General features: G+C 36.7%; 1 protein-coding gene across 1 annotated transcript; it reads right to left on the minus strand.

The window, feature by feature from the left end:
* Positions 1 to 1,630: 1,630 nt before the first annotated feature.
* LOC112553122 (zinc finger protein DPF3-like) lies at positions 1,631 to 11,380 on the minus strand. Its single transcript, XM_025220186.1, has 10 exons — positions 11,007 to 11,380; positions 9,484 to 9,647; positions 8,359 to 8,481; positions 7,756 to 7,967; positions 6,274 to 6,346; positions 5,479 to 5,637; positions 5,103 to 5,258; positions 4,198 to 4,310; positions 2,413 to 2,494; positions 1,631 to 2,170 (listed from the first exon to the last, which is right to left on the minus strand). The coding sequence occupies exons 1-10, from the start codon at positions 11,048 to 11,050 to the stop codon at positions 2,103 to 2,105; spliced, it is 1,194 nt and encodes a 397-aa protein (XP_025075971.1). The 5' UTR covers positions 11,051 to 11,380; the 3' UTR covers positions 1,631 to 2,102.
* Between the last annotated feature and the right edge of the window lie 2,529 nt (positions 11,381 to 13,909).

The following is a 13,909-nucleotide window of genomic DNA, read 5'->3' on the forward strand; positions in this document are numbered from 1 at the left end:
GATATGTGGTAAGCTGTATCGAAAATAGGTTTAACATTTACGTCAACTGCTGCCCTTATTCCTATCTTTCCCGAGACGTACACAGTGAAGTGAGGAAATAGTTTATATTACTACAATCAGCAAGATAAAAATGACACTTATCCTCAGTATTTCGGTATTTTATTCAGTTCACAAGATCGGTCTTGGGACGAAATGGACATTTCTGGGACGAATTGACTTAGGCTGCGGTGCGAAATGACGCGGTGACCCTTGTTACGGACGTGTGTACAAGTTCGTGATAAGAGTATGCATGAAATAATGCACATGTAATCGGTGGAGTATGAACCGGGAAAACCGCTCCCTCAAAAAAAGAGACTGAAGAGGCAAGAATGTGAACGTCGTTCGTTCACTGTCAGCATGAAGTTTCCCCTAAAAAAAGCCGAACATATCGATCTTCCAACGCCACAGATAGAGTATGAATTTAAGGTCCCAGGATGAAATTACTTGTATTCATATCTTATGAACAGTGTCATTATTTTTTACCTACCTTTTCAAGAATTTGATTTTGCTTTCAAATATCATTTTTCCTCTTGTATTTAACAGTAAGCAAAATTAACATTTGTCTAAACTTATAAAAAAATGCTATCAGGCCATTAATGTTTGCAAGCACATACTATACCCTCATGGCCCATCGTATTCACAGATGTGACATCAAGTCCATGATATATTTAGCTTATTTAGTGTGGTGGTCTTTGAATCCATTTTTTTCTCCATTTTGAGATGACATGCCCATTTATTTTTAAAAATGCAACACAAATTTCTCTCTCACTTTGTTTCTATTTTTATGCAATTGGAAACTATGATGCTGCTTTACAGGATAGCCAAAATGTTCCGAAGCACATTGTGGGACCTGTGGTTTAGTTTTGGTCACTAGCAGCTAGTTCTGATTGGTTGTATTCTAATTGTGTGTAATCTTGTCCTTTTAAGGAATTTTTTTTTTCTGCTGAAAAAATGCATAATCTCTGAAAGGAAAATTCTGTGCACAGTCACATGAGCCTTTGTTTAAATTATGAATGTTTATTCTGATGGTATATGCCATGACTTATAAACAGCTGATTTTGCTGTTATATATCAAACATTGTCTATTTCAGCAAACTTTGAATAAAGGAGAGAATAACGAAAACACTGTCCTTGGTGACAAAATTTACATATTTCTGTATGATTTAGTTAAAAGACTTTCGTAGGACAGAGAGATTGTCATGCTATTTTGAAACTACCTAAAATTAATTTTGAGCAATATCTTGCCTTCAGTTTAAATGGTGTTGCACATTTGGACTTGAATGGTTGATCAAATTATGAAAGACTACAAGCTTGCCAGCAGCGCTCTGCACCAGTACTAGACTTAAAATAAAAAAAAGCCTAGTAAAGGAAATTTTGTAGTGTGCATGTCCAGTCCTGCTAGTCATGAACTAGTCTGTTGAAGTGAGGTAAATTTATTATATAGACCCTTGTGCTCCATGTGGTGGGAGTTGGCCAAAGAGTTGACTAATCTGGTAAATTATTTTCTAGCACATAATCATCTCATGTTATATATGTATGTGCATAATATATCCACACAAGTGTTCTCTTACACTCCATTTTCATAATCAAATATTGGTTTAACATGTTTAATTCATATACAAGACACATTTTTGACAGGTACCTATGTTCTGCATTTAAAGAAAAGTTTGACAGCATCTTTACTGAGCCATAATGATTAAATTCTGCATCTGGCTTTCTGTACCACCACCTTCACCCTTAAATCCAAAAAAGAACTTCATTTTGGAATCTGTATATAAATCTTAACAAATATACTTCCCACCCTACTTTGTTTGCAAACTTTGATATACCATTGTCTCAACTATGTATATTGTTATAAATCCATCTCAAATTTTATAAAAGCCACATTGTCCTGAAAGTGATTTTAAAACTGAATGTTTACAAAAGCTACACAGCAGTGAACATGAGTGCTTCAACTTTGTTAGACATATATTTATGCAATTAAAACGCTGCTTTTAATCAAAGGAGTTCTTCATTATTCTTCCATGGTGGAGGAAATGTGAGAAGGTAGTCTTTCTTGGCACCTACTGCATGCCCTCTGGTTTTTTACCTCCATGGAATTCTTCTATGCAAAGGTGACAGCTCCAATTACCTGTTGCAAAAATAAAAGAATTGCATGTGTGTATATAAACATAGAAGGTAATGGGACTTAAAATTTCAGCTGGAAAAAAAAACTTTTAATAATGAGTGTCAAGTTCTAAACAATATTGATATCTGTTGTCAGTAGTATTAGTTTTGCAAGGAACAAAAGCCCCACAAAAGATGCTTTGATATTCATATATTTCGTATATGTAGATTCCTTGATATACTTCAATAGCCTGAGAAACATCTTACCTTCAGGAGGCTCTGTTAGTGGTGGGGTAAGGCAATACATATGATAGCCACGATCACAGTCATCACAAAAGAGCAGCTGATCCTGAAAAAAAAAGTTAACTTAAAAAATAAATCTTCCAAATAGCAATACAGATTCCAATAAAACAGATCTAAGAAAAAAATTAATAACTTAAAAAAAAGAGAGGGGAACACAACAAAAAAATACAAAAAAATAAATACTGCAGGTCAAGTTGGCAACATCTAACCATCTGATCTAAGGAGGATTTTCGGAAGGTCCCAGCTTTAAAGTAAAAAATAGCTAAACACGAATATTTTTAGAAAGACAGCCCTCCTTAGAAACAAACTGAAGTTACATGGGATAAGCCTTCAGCCTTATGCTGTCTTAGAAACGATAACATTTTATTTATCCCAGAGGGCAATTCAGGGCACTCCATATAAAAGCACAAAACAATACCATAACCTATTCATATCCACCAAACAGACTCATGCATTTATGTTTCAGACAGCTGGATTTATTTGTACTCGGTTACATTCAGAAGACACAAGGCTGAAACAATGAAGGACGACAAATACAACAAAGACTAGCTATTTCTAAGTTTTTAAACTATACCAATCTATCTTTCCCTCAGGGCTTCCTCCCCAAACACTTTCAACAGATGCTATTTCAAAAAAGGGAATAAGGCAAATGTGTATGACAGTCATAGGAAAAAACTTGCCAGTCATGCATTTGTAAAAGACACACCTGAACAGTTTTAAAAAGCAAGAAAAAAAAAAACAACTTGACAAATATTTAATAAAAATGAAAAGTTTAAAATGACATTTTCTTGGAAGTCATTTTTCCTTGGTTTTCTATATATTTCTACATTAACTCACATGAGTCACTTTGTAGACCATTGGTTACAATAGCACACCAAGTGCTAAGATCACTGCTTAAGGTGGTGTTCTGAAGGGCATTCAATATTTTTCTTGTCCATTTCTATAAGTAGACTAAAGGATGTAACTCTGTGTAATGCATAAAGAAATCAGCCTTCTGCAGCTACATTTCTTGGCATAATTACTTGATTCCTGGTAGTAATTTAGAATTTTCTAGACTTAGTCATTGCCTTTCAAAGTGGCAAGTCAGAGATTAGATGTTTCACATCAATTCTCAGCACAAAAAGTACTTGAACTTATTTTAGATTCATTATGGATCATCTCACATGTATTGTTGACACATAAATTTGATTTTTGGCAAGATTTGTGGTGACAGGACCCAGTTTGGTGTAATAGCCTACATCATGGCTATTTTTTTAATCCCATTTACTTACCTTTCAGGATATCTAGCTATGACAAAAAAACAAGCTTGAAGAAAATTCAGTTAAGAAAATTTGGATTCTACTAATATTTATGTAGAAAAACAAAAACTACAGCTGTACTTTACATGGTTAATTTTTTTTTAACAATTTTTTTTTAAATGATAAAAATTCATGTGTCCAGGGAGAAAAGCCTGTGCCAAAGGGACATGACTGGCAAGTTAAAATCGGAGTCCATCAGAGCAGTCTCAATAAAGGCCCAAAGTGAAGAATTCCTGTTTAGTTCAAACCCTTAACTAAAATCAAGGAAAATTAATGTAAATTAAAGGAATGTACAATCACAGAAGGGCAGCAATATCATGTTTAACATAATATCTAAGCTGTTTATTGCTCAGTATATCTATCGCAAAACACGGCATCGGCATTAGATATTAAGTGGTTTCGCCTGAAGGGTATGCAACATTCTAAGTTATAACATCACAAAATGATTTACATCATTGTCTGAAGTACCACAAAGACCACAGGACTTGCACTCAATACACTGCCAGGGATATTTCTTCACAGAAATTATCATATTGTCTGTAAACTGCAAGCAAGATGGATGTCCTGAAAAAACAGCATAAGAAAAGCAACTCAAAGAAATGCAAGTGATATGCTTGAACTGACCTAGCTACCACCCTAATCTGCGGTCCCACAATAAATGAAAAATATTAGTTTATACTGTTGGTGTCAGGGTAATCATTCTTCAAAACTGCCTGCCTGGGTCATTCATGAACATGCCAAAATACGTGACACAAAACTGTCATCAACACAGATTCACAGATGTGTTCTTGTATTAAGACATTTGTGCATATCAATCAAGAATATTTCAAAGAATGCTTATGCAAGTTTTCATTTGTGCAAATGTGCACATACACTTAAAAAAATAAATGTTCAGACTCGCAGATGCCAGAAGGCATCAATGAGCAGGGCTCAAAACACACCATATTTATGTCTCAGTTGGGATTGAAAAAGAAAAAGCCAAGTTGACTAGGACAGGGTAGGGCAGCAAATAATGAATAAAGCATAATTTTTCACACAACTTCATGAATAGTAGAAATGCTTTAAGTTCATAAAAGAAAATCTACCAGATTTGGAAAACATGTATTACTTCAAAATTAATGACTGTACTGCCTCTAAAGGACTTACCTAAATTTGTGTGCATATAAAGAATACGTATAATTGATGCACAAATCACGCTCTACATACTTTTACAAGATTTAGCATGTTTCTTATTCTTTAAGTTAAAATAAGGAACTGATATTTTATGCCCTCTGTGGAAACGGGAGAATGAATTTAAAAAAAAAACACTTGAAGACCAATATACATCTATACAGGCAAATATATAGATGTGTTCACCTGAGCGCCCACAATCACTGCATGAAACAAGATCCTCTGCCTGCAGTGTTTTTTTGTTCTCAGCTGAGTCACCCAAGCAGAAGTCACAATAGTTGTTCGCAGAAACTTTTGGATCTATACTGGAAGATGCTGCTGTTGTAGATACTGATGGCTTGGCTGTGTGTCAAAAGAGAATCAGGTTTTATTAAGATATAGAGAGAACACACATAAACCATACTTCTTAAACTATTTAAATTAAGATTTCTTAAAACATGAAAGCTGTACAACTTTTAAAATAATCACAAATTTTACAAATGAAGAAAAAATTATCAGTAAATGTTGCTCAAATATTTTGTCAATAATCTTGGGTTGTTTTTATACACAATTTCAAACCCACCAAGATAAGTAGCTGTTTCACGCTCTTTTGTTGTTGTGCGGTTTGCTCGTGGTGGTGGTTTAGGTGAAGGGGTGCTGGCTTCATCATCCATCAGACCATTGTGGAAATGAGTATAATGATATGCCAAGCCTGGTCTTGTTTTATAGCGTGCACCACAAGCTGGGGAAGAAAGTCTTGTTAATAATCCATGTACAATTGTGCAAAAGTAGACAATGTAGTAAATTGAGACGTTACTGATTTTACAAACAATACAAGCATAAGGGTGCTATGGCCAGAATAAGAAGTTGGTTAATATACTAGTTAGTATGATCTTTGATCTTTCCCTTAGATAACAGTAGCAGTATTATATAGGTTGCAGTGTGTTACTCAAATTTATATACAAAACCAAGTACTTCATTATCTACGTGAAGTCACAGAACCATTTGTTCTGATCTCACTTTTGATTAAGCTAGTCATATAGCTAGGGATGCATATGCAAGAAACTTAAATGAAGAACAGACCAGCAGGTCAACAGGTTGTAGGGCATAAACAGCCAGACCTCTATGCCTTGAAATAACCCTGATCAGGTTGCCAGTTGTGGTGATCTGATTCAGTGGCCTGATTTTCAAAACACATATGATAACCTTCTTGAAACTTATTGATAATATGTACTTTTGCACTGGGTTCAAGTTCTCAAAACTTGGAGAAACTGGGAAACACTGATGGGAAGAGAAAGAAAACTTTTCTGCATACATGGGCACGCACAAGAGATGATAACATCTTTTTTTTAATATATCAATTAAAAGCATTACAAACCTTCACAAACATATGGTTTTTCCTTGTCTTCAGCATTTGGATCTTTCTCAATTTTCCTTCGGCCACGTGAACTCTGAAGAAGTTTAAGAAAATATCAGGAAACTGATAATAAGATAGACTTTCTTTATCCCACAGGGTCATCAGTAGTAGCTCTATAAGGAAGCAAGGGACAGAAGCATACAGCGTACCAACGATCAACACAACAATGCATTCATACCTGGACCCTCATACAATTATGATTTCCGACATCTACATTAATTCTCAGTTTGAAGACCTGGACTGTCTCAATAACTCTGACACACGTGTATACAATTCAAACAATTCACAATTCTAACAGCTCCTTAAAAAAATTAAAAAATCAGAAAGACAGAACACCTGGTATACGAGATAAATAAATAGCTGGAAAAAAACTCTGGGAGATGGAGAAAGAAGTCATCTTCTGGAGAAGGAACACGGGATAGAGAAAGAAGAGGGGCAGTTGAAACTTCTTAACAACAGCTTGAGTGTTAGTATCCCAGTGATGTCTACCATCAAAGATGGTGCTCAGGTACTTAAATGTGTTGACCTTGCTGTCATGGATGATAGTTAAGGGACTTGAAAAATTCCAACGGAAATTAAAGACAATTTCCTTGGCGTTACTAACATTAAATTATAAGACATGTCATCATGGCAGGAGATAAATGAATCCAAGGCTACACCAAGAGTGTCTACTGGCCTAGTAAGAAGACAGAACAATGCAGTGCCATCTGAGAAATGACAAGATATTGCCCTTTGTGGTTAAAGTGACAGCAATTGGTATACAGGATAAACAAAAGCAGGGATAAAGCAGCCTTAGGGTGACCTGGTGCACTTTATGATGGAGTCAGATAAAGGGTCAGTAACAACTATTCTATACTGCCTGTTAAGCAGGAAGTGAATTATTCAGGACACCTGCTGATTGTGAAGAAATCAGCAAACAGCAATCTTGTATGAGAATGTGGTATCTAAAGGTGTTTATACAGAGTATCAAGGATAAACGGATTTCATCTGATAAGCAAACTGCATTGGGTCAGATATTTTTTTAGTGGTGCTTCAATGATTTTCTTTAGTACTTTCATGACCAACAATGTTAAGGATACTGAGCAATAAAAAAATACAAAAAAACAGAAAAGACATGAGTTAACAGAAAAGAAAGAAAACCATATATTCAAGAACAAAAAAATAAAAGCAAGCACACATACAGCATCTATTTAAAAATGGCAAAAAGCATTAAAGCTATCAATACTGAAAAGAAATCTAATCAACAAGGTGATATGTCAATCCATGTAGGCTTGTCTGCAAACTGCTGTTAAGTTTTAAACCCTTTCTTAGCAGATGCCTATATAGTATATCCCATTTAGCTTTGTATCTTTTTGCATCATACATTATAAGAAGAGAGGTTATATGCTATGTAAATAAAAATACCCATGCACTTACAAATTTGTGATTATATTCCAATCTTACTTTTGAGACAGCAGCTTTCTTTCTCTTGCGACCTCTCAGCTGATCCTCATAGTCACTGATATCAGACTGGTCATCAACCATCTCACCAGCATCTGGAGGTTCTCCAATACCCTCCAAGTCATCATACCACTGGTCCTGGGAGTCCAGTTTGTCATCATAGTAATCATCCAGACGATGAGCTGGGTTTTCCACAGCACTAATTGGATGCATGTCTAAAACATACAAGAAAGCATTCAATACATGAAGTGCATGTGCTATTTAAGTAAGTTCCTGATCTTTAGTGAACAGACTTTTAAGAAACATTTAAGCGACTTTATAGAATTTACTTTGTAATTGAGGAAGTGCTCAATTCTCTCAATCCCACCCAGAGAATTGTAATATGTCAAGAACAGATCTGAGCTGTTTAAGCAAATAAAGATAAAAGTGGCTCTGTGCTTGGAGACATTTTCCAACACCTGTTTCAGCACTCTCTGGATTGATACTCAATCCTTTCTGCATGGAAACTGATTACTATTGTACCAGTTCCTAAAAGCTCAGCATCTTAACTGTTGCCTTAACATCAGTAGTTATGAATATACTGGAGAAAATCATGATCAAACTTACCTGCCTCCCCTGTCTCAATATCCCCAACTTTACTTGCAAGCCTTATTTCTGAGGCAAAATATGACCGTTTTTTCTTTTTCCATCTTTTTGCTGGATATGAATAGATCTGCCCAAAAGATCTGCCTGTAATAAAAATAATTTTGAGACACAAATTAGCCAATACATTAGCTACAATTTCAGTACTGTTTAAAGACCAAACATGAATTATTGCTACTTGTTTCAAACAGAAATAGAATGCCATTGTTTTCTTAAGGACTCTCCACTGTAGTCAACCTGCCTAATGTGTCAAGTTATAGTCACCCATGCGATTTCTTTAAGCTAAGTTACTATCCCATTCTAAAACAAAAAGGTATGAAACTGTCTTCTTCTCTGGAAGAAGATCTGGATACTTTGTTATGCCGATAATATGATCTGCAGTGGCATTATTAAGCCTAAACATCATGTAATTTTTATCTAATATGCTTAATTTGTACCATGTAAGAAAGCATTTTATTAAACAAACTGAATGACAATTGTTTTACTTAAATACACAATTTGAAAACATTGAATACTCTGAAACTGCAGTCAAGCATCTTCTCTTTCCCATTTTCGATGAAAAATAAATGATCTGATCTATAAGTAGTTTACTGTTTTAAAGGCATAGTAAGATTCTCATTCTGTTGATTTTTACTTCCATGATATATCAGGTTGTTGCAGAAGCAGAGACACTTCCAATCACTGGCCTAAGCTAATCTCAAAACAGCAATTATGTCGTAAACGCATTAAGCTGTAGCCTAACAGCATCAGTTTGCAGCTTAAGCCACTATAATTTGTCAGACAACGGAAAAAATTTGATTGTAAATTTCACAGCACTTATTTCTTCTGCTCTGCATGCCGACCACTACAGAATGAGAGGAGATAACATTGTTGAGATTACCAGAGACCTCACAGGCTAGCTACTAATTTTATAATTAGTAAATGACACACTTTATTTTCTATGTCTTGTACTTAAGCATTCTATACAGAATGAGTGACAAATTCTGCCTATAAAGCCTTCGAAGCAAAGCTTAATGCAATAAGAGTAGCTCTAACAGTAAATCAAGTTTACAAACTATGTAAGAAGAATGCATGTGTAACACAAATAACCTGGGTATCTGTATCTCCTGGGTTGAAATAGATCAGTATGTTTTTGTGCTACACCAGTCTGAGAGTCAATGAATGGCAGTCGCATCTTTCGTTCACAAGTGAGACGAAAGTTAAAACTGGCTGTGTGCTCAACAGCCTCCTTGTAAAACTGCTCATTGCCCAGGCTACAAAGAAAACAAAAAAAGAAAATGTATATTTCAAAGAAGAAGAATTCATTTTCCAAGTGACATTACACTAGGAATATGACTTGATGTTGGCCGCCACTTACTCCACAAATATCAATCACACATGCCACTACTCACACTATTGTTTGTACACCCACAAAATTATTTTTTCTAAATGTACATGCAAACATACACACAGTCTCTCTCTTTTTTACTTTCCCTCTCTCCCTTTTTTCCACATACTTAATACACTACCCACCCATTTCTGAGTCACCACAGATACCAAAACACATGCGAGAAGGCACATATGGAAACTTGCTTGCACACTTGCACTATACATGAACCCTACAGACTACAAGAAAACACACATGACTATTATTAGTCCTGATGTGCTTACTGCTTCAACAAAGAAACTGTTTCTCAGTCAGGAAGATTTGAACCGAACATGTCTATGCTTCACCCTAGCGAGCATGAGACAGAACATGCCACTGGCAAGTGAGATGTGTCAGCCACAATCTTGCACAGACTGTGCTGGATGTAGATTATACCTACATGGAGTAGGCCACAGCCAATAGTTCTGCTATTTGCATGCCCTCCCCCCTTCTGGTCAAGTTGGACTTGTTTCCAGGTGGAACTGTCACACCAGACAGTGACTGAGAATATCAGTATGTTCTCAATCACCTCCCAATAAAACTGGACTAGCATATCCCTTCTTAGGTCAAATTTATTATTCTATGGGTCTATACTTAAAGAAAGTATATCAATAATTTATTAAACAATAAGATACAGTTACAAATCTGTAAAGTATAACAGCATAAAACTGGCCTCCAGCATATCTTTGGATTCATGCGGTTAAGCAGAAGAATAGTGAGCTAGGTCAACTTGTCCACTACCAACTGACAACTCAACCGCTACTACAAAGTATATATATATAAGAAGATGTGATAAATACATAATTACAGTGATGATAATCTGTAACTGAATAACCACTCCACTGAATGATAAATGCATGCATGCTTGCAAACGCTGTAGTTGCTCTGTGAATGAACACCGAAATGTTTGTACGACATGCGTACCAGACGTTCATATAAAGAGAAAGCCATTAACAAGGAAAAGATAGACATTAGACAAAACCGTACGAGCTGTTTTAATATTGTTTCATACAAATGCAATAAATCTATTCATGCTTATGAGAATCGTCTCCCTTACTATGCTACTTATCCGCTCGGATCAGTTTGCGACTTTTAACAGAACCTGCAGCTTACATCAAGACCAGACTCGTTGCAGGATTTTATTCTGTAAATTAGGTATTCATATATAGTATTTACCGTAATTACTTTAGTAACTGATATAGATTACCTGCGGTAGAAAATACGAGAATCCAGTACTTTAGGCGCCGCCATGTTGGTGCCTCTTTGTTCTCTCAGCTACGTCACAGCATGAAATTTACAAGTTTTTGTGAAACGGTCTTTTGTTACATGTATTTTCGTGTACTTGAAGTAAATATAAGATAATCTAAGGAAGTACCCAGAAATCATATGAGAGTATTATTATGTTTCTTTCACTGGAGCTGAGGATCTACTTCACATCCACTTCTCCAAGCCAAGCTGTCTGCTTTGCCGTGATGTCTATATAGTTGCTGTCGGCAATACCCAGCCGTGCTTGGGAAAGGAGAGTAAGTCCGTCGTCTCGATAGGGCGAAATCGAGAGCTAAAGTGTCTTGTTTTCGTAGTTACGATGCGATGCCTGTCCATGGGGATGTTTAAAACATATATATTCACACAAGTGTCCCTTAGATTTAAGGGGCCCATGCAGCTCTTCGTATTTTCGTTTTTTCTTGATTTGTTATTCTTGTAGTGCCTGTTGTATCGATCTGCACTTTTTCTGCTGTCATCGGTATTGTGTTTGACTGGTTATTTTATTCCTCTGCTTCTATCTATTCTGTCATCGTCATAAATCCTAACTAAATATTCTTGTCAATCAATCCTCTCTGTTCCGTCGGGCACGTGAGGCGACGACAAGGGACCTCGATCATCGATCGGTTCTGTCTGCTGTTGTCTGGGAGCTGTTGCGATATATAGATCTCTGCTCTTAAAGTCCTTCTTAATGGTTCGCCTCCATGTTTCTTTGTGCCTCCCTCGACTGTTCCTCTTTCCTTGCGGTGGTCTTCCAGCACTCTCACCCAATGAACTCGTACTGAGGACGTTACTTTTGAAGATCCTGATCTTTGTGTAAATGCTGTAGCCAGTCCTTCTCCAGAAAGGCTTATAAGCTTAGCATTAAGCATTGAAAAAGCTTGGTTGGCTTTGCTGATCCTGGTGTTGACCTCTTGTTCAGTCACCATCGATCAACTGTCACTTTAATGTCCAGGTACATCGATAGTGGACTCCCGCTGGTTATTATTTATTCCTTATGTTTTTCGGTTGTTTTGTCCTATATCCTGCTATCAGTCTAAGGTTTTCGGTTTTTTGTTGGGGGTCTTGATGTCTATAGGATGATAGTCCTAGATCGTCGGCATAGTCTAGATCCTCCAAGACTGTGGTTAGAGTCCACTGTAGACCTTGTCGGCTTCCCCGAGTGACAAGGCGCGTGAGCCAGTGTGAATAGTAGCGGTGCCAGGATGCACCCCTGCTTGGTGGTGATCACTGACAGACAGCTGTCACTTGATTGTTTATTAAGAGTCATGTCTGGAGGGATTCCTGACGGATGACGGAAAGGTGATGTTGGTTTCACTCAACTTGACGTGATTTTGCGGACAAATGAGTGGTTTGATTTCTTTTTCTCGAGCATAGGAGGCCTTCTGTCCTGTCATCGTTGAGTTTAAGTTTGTTACCATCCAGTCCTTGACGCCGCTAATACAGGCTTCTATGGTGCTAGTAGCAGAGTGAGACTCAGCTGGTAGAGTGGAGCAATATAATTGCGTGTCACGATTGATAAAAAACATAATGTAGACATAAAGCATAGATTTTACATTCTTGTGGACAACCTTGCCAATCCACGTTATTTTCATTAATTAAAGAGAAATTGAAAGTGGTGTATGGATGAGCTCATTTAAATTTATAAATTGTTGAAACAATCAAACGGTATTTAACTGTATAACTATAATTAAGTAGTGTACTATTCGGTGCTCATTAAGCTCCAATCTCCGTATCGGATGGCTTCTCTGTCCTACGATTTGTTCTTGTGTTCCACAACCAGAATTTTAACGTACAAGGTATAATTCTTGCAGAAATAATGTTTCTTTCCTTTATTCAGCAAGGACGAATGTACAACACGCAGGCAGCAATCCCATAGACTTGTTATAGAATTTAGAGATAATTAAAGTCTGTGATTCATGCTATATGAATTACAAAAATGGGTACTTAAATTGGAAATGTTTGGGTTTTTTTACATGATATTTACACAAGTACGTTCTACTATATGCCTAAAGTCGACTCTCGTAATACCTATCATCTCATTTTTTAATGCCTGAATCTATGTACGTTACCTTATACTGATGTTTAACGGGAAGGGATTGGGTTTCGAGGGAACACACGCCGCATTACAGGGGACCAGAATACTTTGCAATGAAACGGCGCGTCTGCCGCAATCGAAACTAAAACCAAACACCATACGGCGAAGGTCTGACAGGAGGAGGGATAAAGAGGAAACGACCGCGTCACGTTATGACGAATTGCAGCCGCATGGAAAGGAAAGGAATTACCCATGATTAACTGAACAATTAAACGGCCTCAGTCTAAATGGCCTCCAGTATTCCACAAGGTGGGACTTAAAAAAAAATGTTAGCCTTTTAAACTTCTTTAGTTTGAAGAAGATGACATTGGCACTATAACTTTATTATCCCCGAAAAAGAGAAAGTCCGTAATTGTGGTGCTTAACATAACCCTCCTCAACATATTGCAAAAGACAAATAAAATATACAAAATACACCAAATTAGGAACCATATGGATATGGTATATGAGTCCGCATTCTGCTCTCACACACTCGATTCATACACCGACTTGCTGCAGCACCTTCATGAGTGCCTGTTCAGAAGTACAGTCGGACCTCGATAAGTCGAACTCAAAGGAACCCGAAAAAAATTCGACTTATGGAGTTTTCGAGTTAGGGAAAATGGCGTAATAGGCGCAGGTATTTTACCGGGAACTAACAATTAATTCGATATAGGGAGGTTTTTGACTTAGGGAGGTTCGACTTATTGAGGTCCGACTGTATAACAGTGGTTATGAAGGTGTTTTGTGATCTGACAGTTTTCAGTTTG

Source organism: Pomacea canaliculata, linkage group LG1 (assembly GCF_003073045.1).
Source record: "Pomacea canaliculata isolate SZHN2017 linkage group LG1, ASM307304v1, whole genome shotgun sequence".
NCBI lineage: Eukaryota > Metazoa > Mollusca > Gastropoda > Architaenioglossa > Ampullariidae > Pomacea > Pomacea canaliculata.

What these genes read in the sequence shown, in the direction of transcription:
- LOC112553122 (XM_025220186.1), bottom strand. Translation starts at nt 11,050, where the DNA reads ATGGCGGCGCCTAAAGTACTGGATTCTCGTATTTTCTACCGCAG. An exon ending in CAGGAGATACAGATACCCAG is followed by an intron (nt 8,482 to 9,483) that starts GTTATTTGTGTT and finishes TTTTTATTACAG; the next exon opens with GCAGATCTTTTGGGCAGATC. An exon ending in ACTAACAGAGCCTCCTGAAG is followed by an intron (nt 2,171 to 2,412) that starts GTAAGATGTTTC and finishes TTTTTGCAACAG; the next exon opens with GTAATTGGAGCTGTCACCTT.